Here is a 17,372-nt window from a genome sequence, read left to right as displayed (position 1 = left end):
TTGGCATGGCTTCTCCCATCTTCCTGCTGTGAAATCTACTGTAGAGTTGCCAGGGCTAAGGCAAGCCTTCTTCATTCATGGGGAGAACTGAGCTTTTGATGAAGTGTAAATCAAAAAATCCCTAAAGTATTTAGCTCTCATTTGCAGCTCTTCAGTTTTTCTGCTTTCGCATATATTTTCTTAGGTGAGCACCAAGCCTGCGTGGATGTACGGGAAGGCTGGATATTATTTTATTTCCTCAGCCTTGGAAGTTGTTGGCTGTAATGAATACGAGGAGGGGCAGAAAAAAAATCTCAAGCGTCCGTATATTTTCAGACTTAGATTTCCTTCGTTTGTAATTGTCCAGGTGAATCGTCAGATATTTCACCCCCCCCCCCCCGTGTAACTCTTTACGAAGTTTGGAAATATCTGATGATACGTTTGGAAAATTACAAATAAAGGAAATCTAAGTCTGAAAATATATGGACGCTTGAGATTTTTTTTATGCCCTGCTGTTTCTTGTTTACAGATATTTTGTGGCGAGGGCAGTCGCCTTCCTTCTTTCTTGTAATGATGATGCGCCATTGTTCTAAGGGTTTTTTCCTTGTGTGCACAATGTTTACTGCTTTGGCTATCATTGCTGTACCTGGCTAGCCAGCCACCTGTTCCCTGCTGGTCTCCCATCCAGGTACTAGCCAGGTCTGACCCCGCTTAGCCACGTACCCACAGAGCGTACACCATGAGTCCTGATGGACCATGGGTCTCTGTCGCCCAGAGGGTTTCACATTCAGCCTCTGCCTGTCTCTCCTGGTCCTCCCCTCCTCCGAGCCCAGCATCCCCCTTTTGACCACCGACTCCCTCTTTTCCACCCTCTCTATACAGCTTTCTCTCCACACCTGCATAACATGCCTCTGACCCCACGTCTTCTCTCCTCCTTTTCCCTGCTCAGCATCTCCCAACCTCTTTTCTCCCTCCCCCAGTCCCTCCTCCGCACAGCCACATCTCCATTTCCCCTTCTCCTGGCTCGAGTCCCAATCAACAGAGTATGGAGCAGGTGTGTTGGGCCTGGAGCTTCTCTAATCTGCGTTTCCTGTTGCCGCTGGTGCCTCTCCTGCCCATGCAGTTCACAGTTCCAGATCAGCCATTTGACCTATATGGTGTGCCATAGATTTCTGTAGTACCACCGCATGATTCAAACAGTCCTGGGAAAGACACCATCAGCAGGATTAGATCAGAGAAGCGCCAGGCCTGCTACCTGCTCCATACTCTGTTGACTGGGACTCGAGCAAGACATGATGTGAAAACGCCTTGTGAGTGGCAGGAGCACAGGAAGTGACCCCCTGGTTCATTGGTCCCCCAGCCCTACACTCAGAGGCCAGGCATCCCCTTCTCTCCCTCAGTGCACCGTTGACATGGACGCTGATCCAAATGCTCCCCCCGTTGTAAGGCTGAAGTTATAGGACTTTGTCAATGGTAGACAGAAATAGGACCAAGCATAAAGCAGATGTTGGAGCGCTGCATATAATGAAAAAAATGACTGGTGATATTAAAACATAACTGATTAACTGTGCCAAGCTATAAATAAGGCTGTAATTGTAATTGAGAGTTTTGTGACTCCTCAAATAGCTTGACCTTTGATTGGGCAGTTAATGACATGTTCAGGAGCATTGATCATAACTACAGCTTTATTACTGCCGAATGTATCCTCAGAATTAAATCACATTGACATGAAGAACTGTAATATAAGGCCCTGTGCTCTTTTACAGTGGACTCCATGCGGCTCTCAGACTGTGCTTATTGGGAGCATTAGTCTTTCTTGTCTCTAACCAGGCTTTCCTTGTTCTTTCTAGCTCACGACACCGGCCTTGTCACCTTGCAAGTTGCCTTCAACAACCAGATCATTTCCAACTCTGTGGTGTTTGAGTACAAAGCGCGAGCCCTGGCCACCCTGCCCTCATCTCAGCATGACTGGCTTTCTCTGGACGGTAAGGATTAGGATATTGCTTGTTGCCTGCTTTGGGGGCGGGGAGGGGGGGGGGGGTTAAGACTTCGTGAGGCTGTGGGTATGAGCACCGAGGACTCTTCTTGATGCTCCGAAGTCTTCAGGTTAAAAATCACCTCAGAAAGGTAGAGTGGTCCTCTGTAGTTGCTTGATGAGGCTCCATAGGCTCTTCCCATGGAGAGGCTCAGAGGTTTATATTCAGTGAGTTGGAAAGTTACCCGGGTATATTTACTTATCCAGGTAAAGTTCTCCAGGTAACTTTAGGACAGACATCCGACGTGTCCAAGCTTGCCCTGGGAATTCCTCCAACTCCACCCCTTCCAATGTGGGTAAGTTTGGTGCAGGCAGTGAGATTAGCCCAAACAAATTTTACTTGCTAAGTGGGAGGGATCTTTTAACCCCAGAGATCTGTCCGGCCAGCTTCCAAGGTTAGCCGGACAGATCTTTTGAACGTGGACCTCTGAAAGTCTGATTTATAAGATGTTTTGCCCCATTTGGTACCTACAGCTAAATAACTCAAAGGTTTTTAATATGAAGGCCAGGGATCATAGCACAGACCGCCCTTTCCCAGCATGCTGTGTTCTTCGTTTCTTCTGTCTGGGACTGTAAATCATGATTAGAGTATACTACGTACAATAGACCTGTCGTGCATTGAGGGAGTAAATGCAGCTTTGAAATTGGAAGCATTAAAAAAAAACCCGATATACTAATCTGACTTTATTTAGCTTTTTATCATCGAAAAGCCAAGATTGGCAGACTGCTCTGCCTCTGGAGGCCAAATGTTGCTCACAAAAATGCCACTATTTAGAATTTGCATGGAAAATTATCCAATGAATGACTGTCAGGATTAATTAATCAACATGTTTTGATGGCTGGATGTGTGTATTGTGATTTTATGATTCTTTGAAATGAGGTCTGCAGATCTAGCTTTGGGGAAAGCAGATCTTTCCGGACAATGCTGATACCTGTTGAATCCATTATGTGGAATTTTCTCAATAACTTTTGTCTGTTGTTTTGTCAGTATTGATATTGGGTTTAATGCCTCCTGTGGCAGCTGCAAGTTTGTGAAACTTCTCATGAGGTGAATTGAGCAGTGACACCCAAAATATTCAAGAAAGATGAACTTTAAATATTTTCAGGCCCTTTGCGTTGACCATATACCATGCGAGGTAAATAGAGGGAGTCTTTTTGGCAGTTCGAATAATAAAAGGACTAGGGGACATTCCATGAAGTTAGCAAGTAGCACATTTAAGACTAATCGGAGAAAATTCTTTTTCACTCAACGCACAATAAAGCTCTGGAATTTGTTGCCAGAGGATGTGGTTAGTGCAGTTAGTGTAGCTGGGTTCAAAAAAGGTTTGGATAAGTTCTTGGAGGAGAAGTCCATTAATGGCTATTAATCAATTATACTTAGGGGTAGATTTTAAAAGAAGCGCGATCAGCCTACTTTTGCTTGCGCATCAGACTCAAGCAAAAGTACGCTGGATTTTAGTAGATACGCGCGGAGCCGCGCGTATCCACTAAAATCCTGGATCGGCGCGCGCAAGGCTATCGATTTTGTATAGCCTGCGCGCGCCGAGCCGCGCTGCCTCCCCCCGTTCCCTCCAAGGCCGCTCCGAAATCGGAGCGGCCTCGGAGGGAACTTTCCTTTGCCCTCCCCTCACCTTACCCTCCCTTCCCCTACCTAACCCACCCCCCCGGCCCTGTCTACACCCCCCCCTTACCTTTGTCGGGGGATTTACGCCTCCCGGAGGGAGACGTAAATCCCCGCGCGCCAGCGGGCCTGCTGCGCGCCGGGCCGCGACCTGGGGGCGGGTACGGAGGGCGCGGCCACGCCCCCGGGCCGTAGCCACGCCCCGTACCCGCCCCCAAAACGCTGCCGACACGCCCCCGCAACGCTGCGCGCTCCGGCCCCGCCCCCCGACACGCCCCCCTCCGAGAACCCCGGGACGTACGCGAGTCCCGGGGCTCTGCGCGCGCCGGGAGGCCTATGTAAAATAGGCTTCCCGGCGCGCAGGGCCCTGCTCGCGTAAATCCGCCTGTTTTGGGCGGATTTACGCGAGCAGGGCTCTGAAAATCCGCCCCTTAGGGAATAGCCACTGCTATTAATTGCATCAGTAGCATGGGATCTTCTTGATATTTGGGTAATTGCCAGGTTCTTGTGGCCTGGTTTGGCCTCTGTTGGAAACAGGATGCTGGGCTTGATGGACCCTTGGTCTGACCCAGCATGGCAATTTCTTATGTTCTTATGTTAAACCTTTCCAGAATTTCCACAAATACCACTTTTTCTTCCAAGATAAGACAGCACCATATAACATGAGATAAAAAATGACTTTGCAATGAAAAAAAATCACAGTATATATGCTGAGTCAAAATGAGTTGTTAGCAATATCAATAACAAACTTTTCTTTAGAAATATTTTTGTTGTGTGGAAAATCTCTTCCATTTCAGTGCCTTCTACCCAAGTCCCACATTCCAAAGACCTTTCTTAAAAGAGAAAAAATATCTCCTTTTGGACCAGCAGTTTCCTCCTGCTCCTTTGGACTTCCAGCTCACTTGGATCCGGTCTCTATCGGGCTCCAGCATCATGAGAGCCTCCATTCCCAAGCAGCGCAGGTTTCCCCCTTATTTTGTAACTCCCCACCCTGCCCTAGCCATTGCCATATCAGCTATGGTATGGAGCCGGGCTCACGTGCACCCTGAGTCTGGTCAGTGGGTGCCAACGTTGAGCAGCTCCTTCCTCTCTCACCCCCAACCCCCAAACAGGTGTGAATGGATAAAAAAAAAAAACAACCGGGTAAGGAAAGCTTAACACTGCTGTCAGCCTTGGCCACTTTTAATACAACAGAAATGAAGATGGTGCTGGCACTTACAGTATCTGTCCATGAATGGCTGATTTAAGCAAGCAAAGAGAAGGGCTGAAATGCATGTCACGTTCAGTTTTTCAGTCAAGCACCAACCGACGGTTATACACTTGTATGAAATAGTGAAACCAAAAGAAATGGGATGCATCATCTTCCTCCTCTTGTCTTTACTAGTAGTATTACAAGATGTAGGCAGCATTGTACAGACACTATTACGGATCCAAGGGGGAAAAGGCCCAGTTGACGCTCGTGAAGGCCTATGATCAAATTCTTGAAGCTGCTGGTATCCCACTGGAGTCAGTGTGCCTTGCCCTTCTTTTCTGCGTCTTGCTGGATTCTGCAGCCTTTCAGCCCCAAGGTCTTACAAGGGCTCAACACATGAGAGCCACTTTTACGTATCCGAGTCTCCAGTAAAATCAGCATCCTTCTTGGAAATCTCCAGCAAGTACTTGAATGGTAGGTAAAATGCCTCAGGAGCCAGAGGAGGTAAAGGCAAACTCCATCTGTGTCAGGGAGAGAGTCTGCAGTTCCCAAGATTTGTGATTTGTTTGGCACAGCCACTCTTCCTTACTTCAGCTATGATCCGTTTTATCTCTCTCAAGAACTAAACCTTAACCTGCTGCCCATTTATCCTGCAGCCTGGCCCATTTTTGACTAATGATAATATTTATTTATTTATTATATAAAATATTCTTTGGACGTCCAAAGGCAAAGAGCTGAGCTGAGCTGTAACTGTTAAAGTTCACAAGTCATTTCCAGCTCAACCTGCCAGTTACTTCCTGGCATGCTTATTAATAACCCAAACTCTGAAGAGCACACAACTGTAAACCGTTCTCTGTCCATTGGTTTAGGACAGAAACCAAATAATTTGTGGAAAGCCATTGCATCATAAATGCAATTTAGAGAACATAAAGAAGCATCCACCAGAGAATAATTGCCTGGATTAGTTCATCAACGTCCCATGCTTGATTTACTCTAAGTCATGATACCTCTCTTCCTCAAAGTGAGGCTGCTTGGCTTCTGCCTGCATTTCACAGTGAGAAATGGATTCTGCTGGGGAAACAAAGAACCAGAATACCCTGGATGGCTGAATAAAACAGTGTGTAATTTATTATTTTTATGGCAGGTGATGAGAGGAAGGGGATTGGGTCTTGGGCTCACAGCTATCTGTTCGTACTATACCTAAATGTGATCTGAAAATCTGCACAAAGCTGAGAGTCATCTCGTCAACCACCCACACTCCCTTTGTAGGCTAAGGCTTTACAGCCTTAAATTATGATAAAACTCCTTTTTCTTCCCTTCCAACTACCTATTAGCAGTCTCAAGCTTGCTTCATCCTTTTTTATTCCTCTGTCATCTAGCCAGTTTTTTTAACATATCTATGACTTCACTCTTCAGATGACCACCTGAGAAAGAAAGCAGCAGTATGAATTAGTTAACTTTTTTTTTTTATTTTATTTACATTTGTTTAGACTCCAAAAGCATTTACAAAAAGGAAGCCAGATTAGTTACGATATAGTAACATAATAAAGACGGCAGATAAAGACCAAATGGTCCATCCAGTCTGCCCATCAAGTTGCTCATTGTAGCAACTGCCACTCTGTGCACGTTACCCCAACGCCTTCTGTTAAGGGTATTAACTACCAGTCCATGCAGGTTACCCTCAGTCCATGCAAGTTACCCCAACGTCTTCTGTTAAGGGTATTAACTGCCAGTCCATGCAAGTTACCCCAACGCCTTCTGTTAAGGGTATTAATTGCCAGTCCATGCAGGTTACCCTCAGTCCATGCAAGTTACCCCATGGCTTCTGTTAAGAGTATTAACTGCCAGTCCATGCAGGTTACCCTCAGTCCGTGCAAGTTACCCCATGGCTTCTGTTAAGGGTATTAACTGCCAGTCCATGCAGGTTACCCTCAGTCCGTGCAAGTTACCCCATGGCTTCTGTTAAGGGTATTAACTGCCAGTCCATGCAGGTTACCCTCAGTCCGTGCAAGTTACCCCATGGCTTCTGTTAAGGGTATTAACTGCCAGTCCATGCAAGTTACCCCAATGCCTTCTGTTAAGGGTATTAACTGCCAGTCCATGCAGGTTACCCTCAGTCCATGCAAGTTACCCCATGGCTTCTGCTAAGGGTAATAACTGTCGCTCTATGAAGATTGCCTCATGCCTACTGTTAAAGATAATAACTGCAACTCTGTACAGGTTACGAGAGTACAGGTAATTCATATTACAGTTTAGTAATCCTTAAAGTCTCTAGGATTCAAAATGACTATACAGCACTTTGGCATGCTAACTGCATGCAAATGAGTTAGGAGGTAAATAGTGAGCTTTGAAGTTTTTGCGTTAACGCAGCCATCATCACAAAAAAGGCTTCACTGTATAGTTAAGTTCCTCGCCATATGGTTCTGTGCTGACATTTGGATATTTTAAAACGTGTTATTTTGTCTTGCGAACACAGGTGAGGAACTGATTGTTCATAATTATGCAGCTGATTATCTAATTTTGCATAGACTCTGCGCAATAATTAAAAAAAAAAAAAAAAAAGTGTGCAAAATGTTTTCAGACTGAATGTATTGGGCGAACATCAACACACCTCAGCACATCGGCCTCTTGATTTGTGTTGCTGCTCGTCTGCTTTGAAGTCCCAGGCACAACTATTTGCAGCAAACAATAAAAAAGGACCATTCTGCAATGCAAAGTCAAAGCACCCGCGAACCTTGAACTTAATTTTGAAAGGAAACGGGCCTGCATATTTTCCCTTTGGATGATTGCCATGGGTATAAAATATCCACAGACTTTGGCGACTGCAGACTCTTTTCTTTTCAGGTAATAATTCTATGAAAAGCAGCACATATAGATTTCAAAGTACAGTCTCCACGTGTTATTTTCCAATCCCTCCCAAAATGCATATCTGGGAATGCCGCTCCTAAAAGTGTGTGCTGTGTAACCCTGCAAGTCTAATGACCAGTCTCCCCTTGCTATTATCTATGTGATTGTTGCTGCTAATTTAATTCAGATAGCGCCTTTCCTCCAAACAAAGGAGACCCAGCATATTTTAGAATTGACATGCACCAGAAACATGAATGCAATCTGCATCACGGTTTCCAAAGCAGAAAGACCCAATGCACTAAAGGGAGCAGGCTACACCATCTCTTGGCTGGTAACTCATCATGTTTTGGGTCGGAGATAAAGTAGTGTAAATGACTAGGGATTTCCAACTCTGATTTTATATTTCACAATTTATTATTTTTCTGGGTATTCGCTACACGCCAAGGAGTGAAGTGCAGATTAGACTGCCCAATTCAGTTAAACCCTCTCAGGACCGGGGATAGAGGAAAAGCTTATGAGCCAGAGTGGGCTGATGAGTTTTGTAAATCTTCACTTCTCTTCACTGCTCTATCTGACTTCAGACACTCAAGGTCTGTGAAGACTAAGGGACACTTTGGTGGGACTCTTTCATGAACAGTTTCGCACTGAAATAACAGCTTTTTAAAGTAGTGATGGCCAAGGGGAGTTGCTGAGGTTAGAAGAAATTTAGTGACTGAGCAAAATGATGGTAATTTCTTGTTTCCAAGATGAAGATTTATCTCTGCTAATGAAAGACACTCGATTGTTCTCACAGTGCATGGTTTAACATATTTCTAGAATTCCATCAGGTAAGTTTCATAAGACTCCCCCATTATGGCTTAGAGTATTTGGTTACCTTTTCTTTTTGACAGTGTCTATGCAGGCATAGACTAATGCTCAGACCAGTGCCATTTTATATGGCAAAAATTAACAGTATTGCTATTCTCGGTCTGCTTGGGGCCATTTTCAGTAGCAGCAGCAGGGCTGAAGTGCCCAGGGATCGACGTTAATTTTAATCTTGATTTTGTTTTCTTTTCTGGATCGATCCAATTCTTTTAAATCTTTTTAAAGTATTTTTTATTTTTTAATTTTTGAGCTCAAAAGTTTGTCAATTGTCTGTCAGTTCCTTCCCCATCAAAAAATGTTCAACTACAGAATAAGAGATTTCAGTAGTAGGGTGAGGGGAAGAATAAGAGTAGAGTTTTTTTTTATTTTTTTGTCAGCATTGTTTTAAAAAAACAAAACAAATGAAAACGAACAAAATAAAAATGAATTGAAATGGGAAATTTCATTCTAATGTCCTGTTTAGTTTCAAGTGGATGCAACTCCTATGGGATATATCCTTAGCAGCGTAAACCAGACAAAGTTGGTAGACTTCATGGGTCAATTGGTCTTTATCTTTCCTCATCTATTGTGTTTGTTTCTCTTGCTGCCTATCAGCTGAATTTGTGCCCTTTTAATTCATAAAGATTAACACCCCTTAATAATTGCAAGCTAACAGCATTTCTTCAATGAGTCTTAAATAGGTCTTTACTTATGAAGCAATGGTTGCAAACAGGCTTGCAGCAGCTTCCACGGGTTTTGATTTGGCCAGCAGATGCTTCCAAAACTGGGAAATAGTTCAGCTGTAGACATCAAATAGCTTACATAATAAGAAAGCAATATGAAGCCAAAGCATGGGCCCTTGAAAGTAGCATTCTTGCAATGGAAAAAACATAGTTTAAATAATTCAGTTGGCATCTCCAAAAGAACTGACCAAACCATGAAGGGGGCAATTTGTTAACAACATGCATAAAAAAAAGTCAGCAAGTAAACACCTAAGTTACACCAATTTTCAAAGCAGACTTAGCGCTCATGAGTCCGCTTGGAAAATTCTTTTACCAAATCTACCTGCTCAACTTCTTCAATACCTGCTAAAACGTCTCCACCTCTCTCGAACTCTGCCCCCAGGAACGGGTAAACTTGTGTAGGAACAGGACATTTGTGAGTAAGTTTACCCGCAAGTCAGGCAATTCTGGGAAAGGCCATTTCTGCACATAAAACGCTCTTTTATCCACAGCTGTCCCGTTTGAAAATGATCCTCCAGGAGTTTGGGGATTTTTTTTATGTTTGTCCTGAAGCAGAAGATGCTTTACATTTTTTTTTTTTTTTAATTATTTTGGAAGCTCCTCCTTCCGAGCCTTCGCCTCTCATAGATCTAAGTACAGCGGCACGCGTCCTTGCTGACTGCATGTGGACGCTTGCACCGGTCTCAGCCTCCTGTATCCAGACCAGCAGTGACCTGGAGGCAGAAAAGTTGTGAAAACAAGGCTTAGAGCCCATAAGGGAAGAAATTGTACAAATGTAGAAATCATAATAATAATAAAATGAAAACAAGAGAATTCCGGAGACAACAGACCCGGGTAAAAGAGGAGCACAGGGAAGGGCAAACGACTTCATATTTAGCTGCTTGTAATTCTCCTGCTTTCAAGTTAAATAGACATTAGGGGGGGGGACTCTGTGGGAGCAAATTTTAAAGAACCGTCCCAGCAGTTCCGGCTCCTGCCTCGGCGCAGTCTGCTGGCTAGTGGGCAAACTTTCAATTAAGAGCTCTTAGGATCAGAGAAATGTGTGTTAGGTGGTGATGGGGGTGGTGGTACTGCAGCATAGAACAAACTAGGGCATTGCTACCAGCAAAAAAAAAAAAAAGCAGCTGCAATGCAGAGGTCCTTCAGGGAAAAAGATTGAATAATTATACTAACCATGGCTTATCAGAGTTCTCTGTGTTCATGCACAGGGCTTTTCCTTGCAGTAAAGTACCTACCCATCTGTTTCTCACTCAGCTACTTCATTATTGTAGGACGCTCTAAAATCCATGAGCTTTGCCCAGCGCCCAGATACCCTGTCCCTTCTGTGAGCTTGCTTTGGTCACTGTTTCACGGCTCTGAATCCGGAGACAAAATGTTGCCAGACATCCTGTGTTTCAAAAAAGGAGAATCCTTTGCCCCGGGGGGGGGGGGGAAACCAGTTTACCCTTCCCACTCTCCTGTTTGGCACTTTTGAGATGGCTTGGCTTGTATTAAGACTAGAAGTGGCAGGGAAGAAAAAGCCGAGCTGAGCTTGAGTGGAATATACAGGGTGCACCTGGTGTACACACACCCTGCGGGGAGAGAGAGAGAACGCCTCTCGCACCTCCTGAAATTCACATGGGCCTACCAACTGAGGCTGATAATGCTGCTCTCTGATTATCCTCACTGGCACCTTTATTACAACCACCAAGGGGTTTTAATGCTTGATAACCTGTGAATTTGAATTCTTTTGAGCTTGCATTGTGCATCCTTTGGCTGATCTGGTACACTTACGTTTTATAAAGAAGTGCGGATTAAATGCATAATAATAATGCATTTAAGGACAAGCATTCCATGCCTAAGAATGCATTCTACTCGCAAAATCCTTTTCTTCAGATCCCTGCTTTTTGTGGAAGAGATTTCTGTTACAGAATAAGAGAGTTGAGTCAGACTGCTTGTTGGTCGGTGAGAGTGGGTGTTGGGATGTTTCGTTTGTGTGAGGTTTTTTGGTTTGTTTTTTTTGGAGTCTCAGCAGTTCCTGCATCACCAGCGGGCAGTGCCGCCGGGGCCACGCCCCTCTGGCTCAGGCTGCAGCTCTCTTAGCATCGGGGTTCAGTTCTGGCGGTGATAGTGGTGAGCTTGGGCCCCAGGAGGGACGGAAGGCAGCTTCTGCCACATTGGCAGCCCCTATTGGTATCGAGGGTGTGAGAGCCGCCTGAGCGAGGAGAAGGACAATCCTCACCCCTCCCCCAAAGAAAAGCAGGCCACACCAGTCTTAGAATAAAGGTCTCCAGTAGTATGTTTTTAACTGTAGGGGGAGTTACAAACCAGCTTACTCTGCTAAGAATAGGTTGGTTTCGTTATTTTTCACTTTTCACTGTCAATTGTGCTGTCAGTAACTTGGCTTGAGAGACCCTCTTATGGAAATAATAGCATCACACATCCAATTAGGTGCCTTGATCATGCCTCTAAGTATTTTTTGAGCACCCACAATAATTCTTTTTCTTTTCTACTCAGTTTTTCCCTTCTTCCCCTTCCAGCGCCGAGACGACATACCTGGTTGACTCTAGAACAGTCATTTGCCCTTGAAGGCTGGAAGGACTTTTCCTTCAAATTAGATCTTGCTGCCGCTTTGTGGTGGGCGGGCGTTTCCAGAACTGCAGCAGCCCCCTTCCCTCCCGCCCCGATCAGGAGCAGGTTGCCTCTGTGACACACTTGGGAGCTCCATTGGACCTCCTACGCTCACCAAAAGGGACAACGCTATAGCCTGAGTCAAGGGCAGACTGGCCCAGACGTGCACGCTTTTCACATGGCTTTTAAGAATTTGTTCAGCTGCGGGCTGGGAAGGGACACTGATGTTGAATTGGTGTGAATGCCGCAGATTTCTAAAAATTTACACCAGTGCTTAGGGCTTTCAGCACAGCACAAGTGAGAAGTAAATAATGCTCTGGCACAGAGTTCCGCTAAGGTGAGGGCTCACTTTAATTCCTAAACCATTTATCTGTGCAGCCTTTCTTTTGGAAAGCAACAGACGACCCCTTTTTTTGCTATGCTCTATTCGGAAGGCAACAGAAAATGGAAAATGGTTTCAGTCTCCCCGAATCTTATAGCCAGGGTGCTTGCCTGACTCAACAAAGAAAAAGATAATTGTTAAATCTCTGGGGGCAGCCAACACACATTGTAAACCGGTCATTATGCAACCTTGGCTAATCAAAACCCTTCGGCAGGATCTTTTTCAAAGCCGAACGTTTAGCAGATCTCGCCGAAACCAAATCGGATTACAGTACTTTAGAAGTGGCCCAGGTGCCACCGTGCACCTTTCATTGCAGGAGCAAGCATCTTGCTGGGGAAGGACTCCCAAGAGCCTGGTGCCCACCAGTTATCATCTAACCAACCAAGTGTGGTCATCAACCTAGCAGCAGCGAAAATGTTGACCCTAATGTTGAGTCACAGAGCAGCTACAGCACGGACAGAGGCCCCAACATCTGTACTGCACTGCTTTATGGGGCTAAGCTACCCGCGCGGGTGAGAGAGTACTTCCTTTGTCGTGTCAGTTCAGTCCATTGCTTCCTGAGGTCAGGGGACCAAAATGTTTCTCAGTTATGATGCCGTTGATAATGTCCACCCGCTTGTCTGCTGAGTGCTCATTTATCATGCAGGCCTGTTGTGAGATAGCAACAGCATATAGATTTGTTTCTAGATGAAAGGTAGAATCTAGAAGAGTCTTCTAGAAATCCGCCCATCACTTACAAGTGTTCAGTGGTACCAAGGCTGACTCTCTACAGTTATCTGTCACACACATATATGATGATTTATTGAACAGAAAAAGCCAGATTAAGACAAATAACTTGTTTTCAACTGGATCCTGGTACAACTGCCTTAGGCTTCCAGTAACATTGGGGTAACTGGCACAGAACAGCCATGGTTATCATCCAAACAGCTAGCTGAATGTTTCAGACAAGACTCTCACTAGTTTTGGTGGTTGTTTGGATTATAACAAAACTTGGTGATAGGACTTGGGAGAGGGCCTAGGTGGAATAAGTCTGAGACTTGTAAGAACCAGAAAGGAAGATGGCAATGGCCTAGAATAACCTACCAATTAATTTTAGGTGATACATCCCTCTTTCTCAGTTCAGAGGTTCATAATCTAGGGATACTGTCTAAACAGGGCCTTACTGAGAAGGCTCAAATTAGGCAATTGTTCGTACTGCAATTGATTAGATGTCTGAAGCCTTTATCATCTCCTCAGAATTTTAGTTTGCTTGTTCAGGTACCAGTTTTGTCTGCGATTGATTATTGCAATGTGGTTTATTTGGCTCTCCCATTCTGTCAGGCCTTCATTGGTTCCTGGCCCTATGGTGGGCAAAATGTAAAGTGACCTTGCTGGTTTTTAAGGCTCTTCATGGGCTTGGGCCTGACTATTTGAGTTCTTTGCTACAGAAGTAGGTGCCGTCGCATAATTGCAGCTCTACTGGGGAGCATTTCCTTTCAGACCCTTCCCTGGAGAAGGTTCGTTTGCTGATGCCCATGCTTTTTCGATCGCAGGCCTGATTTTATGGAACTCACTTCCGCTGCCTGTTACCAGAAGTCGGACTATTTAGGTTTTAGGAAAAAGTGAAAGCTTTTTATTTTCAGGAAGCTTTTGCTTAGTCTTTGGGATGGGGGGGATGTTAAGGGCCGGGATTGCAGTACTAGCATGCAGATGGGTCTAGATTTTTATTTGATTTCCTTCGATTTTTTATGATTTGTTTCTTGTATGTGCTGTTGAGGTCTTGTTTTCATCTATTGACTATTTGTGTTTGCATTTTTGTTTATTTTGTAACCCGCTAGGAGCAAGTATTTTGAATTCTTAGTGTTTGGGTAATTTCCAGGTTCTTGTGGCCTGGTTTTGGCCTCTGTTGGAAACAGGATGCTGGGCTTGATGGACCCTTGGTCTGACCCAGCATGGCAATTTCTTATGTTCTTAGGATTACCTCCTAAATCACAGTCCAGAGCTCCAATACTAGGCCAGTCCTCCATCCCATATGAGGGCTGGTTAGTGATGAGAAGCAGTTATTTATCCCTGTCTGGAGGTCTGGGTATTTTAGTACTTATTTGCAATGTGACTGCTTCTAACAGATAGAATGGCCTCTAGTTCAAGCATTTCATGTTTGCATATGCTCTTTTAGGATAAAGAGCCCCAGATACTCAGCTAATCCAACAAAGCAGTAACTGCTATGGTGTGTCCTTTATAGACATCCATCATATCAAAAAGATATAATAATGTTCTATGAAATGAGTGAAACGGAATGAGTAAACGTTAATCGGTTATTTACTCTTTCAGAAAGTACAAAGACCAGGGGACACACAATGAAGTTATTAGGTAACTTTAAAACTAATAAGGGAATATATTTTTTTACTCAATACATAATTAAACTCTGGATTTCATTTGCAGAGGATGTGGTGAAAGTTTTTAGTGTAGCTGCATTTAAAAAAGGTTTGGACAAGTTTCTGGAGGAAAAGTCCATTAATAATTATTAAGGTGAAGTTGCAGAAATCCACTGCTTGTTCCTGGGATAAGCAGCTTGGAATCTAGCGACCTTTTGGGATCCTGCCAGGTACTTGTGGCCTGCATTGCCACTGTTGGAAACAGGATGCTGGGCTTGATGGACCCTTGGTCTGACCCAGTATGTTCCCATCTCTTCATTTTAAAATACATAATATCTCAGGAGAAGAACACATTGGGATTGGACAATAATTTTTTGCTGTATAGTGACTGTTTTTGGCAACACTAGTATGCTTGTTTCAGTCAAAACAAGCTTCTGAAACACTCCTCGTAGCAGTTTCAGCTGGAACATTCTGGTTTCAGGATGCATAGGCAGGAGAACTGTTCAGCAAGCCGGTTTGAAAAAGTTAATTTTGAATTCCTTTGCTGGCATTAGTTCAGCTGTCTCAGTTAACATTTCAGTGATAGTGGCCGGCATCATATCATCAGGCTATTATTAACATTATCTTCCAGTTGGTTAATGCTTGAGAATGCTTTGATGATACCCTGGAGGACTTAAATGCATGGTCACATGATATACCAGAGTGGTAGAGTTTTGTTGTACAGTTTCATACTGTATGACCCTTGCATAACCTACAATTAAACACAGTACATAGTATGAGGCTAATGATTTGAGTACCCACTCAGTACTAGAAACAGAATTAGGCCTCTCAATTGCAAGTGTATTAGGTCTTCCTATGGCCCTTGATATTAGCTAACCTGCAATTTATATTTGCAGGTATGTTTTCTATTCAGCAGGAGATGGTTTTGAATGGTGAATGCAAAGATCTTCAGTGACAATTGTTATAATTAGTTAAGTATAATATATCCACTACTTAGGATCCAGTTCTCAATGTTCTATAAAATGGGAGTACTGTATGTGTACCAGTAATAAACAAAAGGAAGTATTTCCTTACAGAACACACAGTTAACATAAGGAACTCATCGCCACAGGACCTTGAGAAGACAAATAGTGTAATGGGATTCAGAGGGATTCAACCAATCAATGGCAGGCTATTTAATTTAATATAGTCGGGGACATCAGCCCCAGTTCTAGCAATCACGCCTGAATCATGACTGCTAGAAACTGAAAGAGTACAACTCCTCTGCACATGCCCTGCTTCCTATCCCCTTCCTGTAAGCCTCTGCTACTTACCACTGGGAGGGGAACAGGATGCTGAGCTAGGTTAACCTGTGGTCTGACTCAGGTTGATTGAAGTGATCATCAGTAACCGGCGTGACATTACCAACTTCTTTGGTGCTGGTCATCGCTGGTAAACCACTAATCCCCATGCCTTTCCGTTTTCCAGGGGCTTGCCCTGTATCATATACATTCAGAGGGCAAGCCTGGAAGTCAAGTGTAGTTTGTGAGCCGATGGACCACTCTTAAATCAAACCTGAACATTAATGATTTATTAATGAGGGTGCTACTTCAGAGAGAGAGAGAGAGAGAAAATTTTGCAATGATAATGGACTACAAGTGATTCTGATATTAATGAGGGTGAGGGCTTCAGAGCCCGTGGAAGCAAATGACGTGAAGCCAATAAAAGCATGTGGGGTCCATTATGGCAGCTTGGAAAGTCTTAGGCCATCTAAATGTTTAATCTGGTGACAAGGAGCTGTGATACTCAAAGAAATGCACAGTTGAGAGGCAATGTGTGGATCAGTCCGACAGTAGAGTATGAAGGCAACTTTCAAACCGTGTTTACCTAAGTTAAGTGATCTGACTGAAAAATATACTCCCTTGATGCTGCTAAAAGTTTGCGTGTCGTTCCACAATGCACGTGCCTTTAGCTACTTTGTCAAGGGGAGAGAACCAGGTAATAGAGTTTCAAAGGGGTTCCACGCGTAAAAGTAGCGCATGTACTCGCGGATCTGCTATTTTACAAAAGTTATTTTATTTAATGATTTTTGTACACCGGCATTCATGTCAAAACACATCGCGTCGGTTTACATCATAACTCAAATGTTGATTAATACATTTGCATTTAAAATAAGGAGGATAACATCTAAAACATATTCATTTAAAATGAAATAAAATCTAAAACATATCCATATCACAAAAAGCTTAAAATGAAACTAAAACTGTTGAAAGTGCACGAGTATTTTCCATTTTGCACATACATTTTACTAGCAGAAAAAAGGGGTGAACTAGGGGTGTTTCCAGGGCCTTATTTTCAAACCTATCTGCAGTACAGCATTTGCACGTGTAAATGGACACGGAGATGAATGCTAGTATTTTATAAACTTGTGGCGGGAGCTGCACCAGTTATAATACTGCTTAGTTCTGCTCCAGAAGTACATATGTACAGCCTGCACAAATATTCCCAATACAAGAAAACCCATACTTTCTCCATCTGTTTTGCATATATTCTAGATGTGTAAAATAATATAACATGTATGCATAATAACCCTGATCTGTACCTAGAAGCGGGTACTTTATAAATTATGCGAGCGTGCCGTTTTGCATACACTTGCACCTGTACCTGAAATCAGTTTGCCGACACCTCCACCAGTTCACCCACAGTCTCCAGTTCAACCAGACCCTCTAGCAGTTCCCTCAGACCTCCCACCTGAAAGCTGCAGACAACAGACAACTCTGATAGCAG

General features: G+C 43.9%; 1 protein-coding gene across 4 annotated transcripts in view; it reads left to right on the top strand.

The window, feature by feature from the left end:
- Positions 1 to 17,372, top strand: part of CAMTA1 (calmodulin binding transcription activator 1) — a 1,058,760-nt gene that overhangs the window by 911,594 nt on the left and 129,794 nt on the right. For all 4 annotated transcript variants that reach the window (XM_029578175.1, XM_029578176.1, XM_029578173.1 and 1 more), the window contains one exon: positions 1,830 to 1,964. In XM_029578175.1, the coding sequence (XP_029434035.1) occupies positions 1,830 to 1,964 (135 nt within the window). The remainder of the gene's footprint in view (positions 1 to 1,829; positions 1,965 to 17,372) is intronic.

Source organism: Rhinatrema bivittatum, chromosome 15 (assembly GCF_901001135.1).
Source record: "Rhinatrema bivittatum chromosome 15, aRhiBiv1.1, whole genome shotgun sequence".
NCBI lineage: Eukaryota > Metazoa > Chordata > Amphibia > Gymnophiona > Rhinatrematidae > Rhinatrema > Rhinatrema bivittatum.
This window is presented reverse-complemented; position numbering and strand designations above follow the sequence as displayed.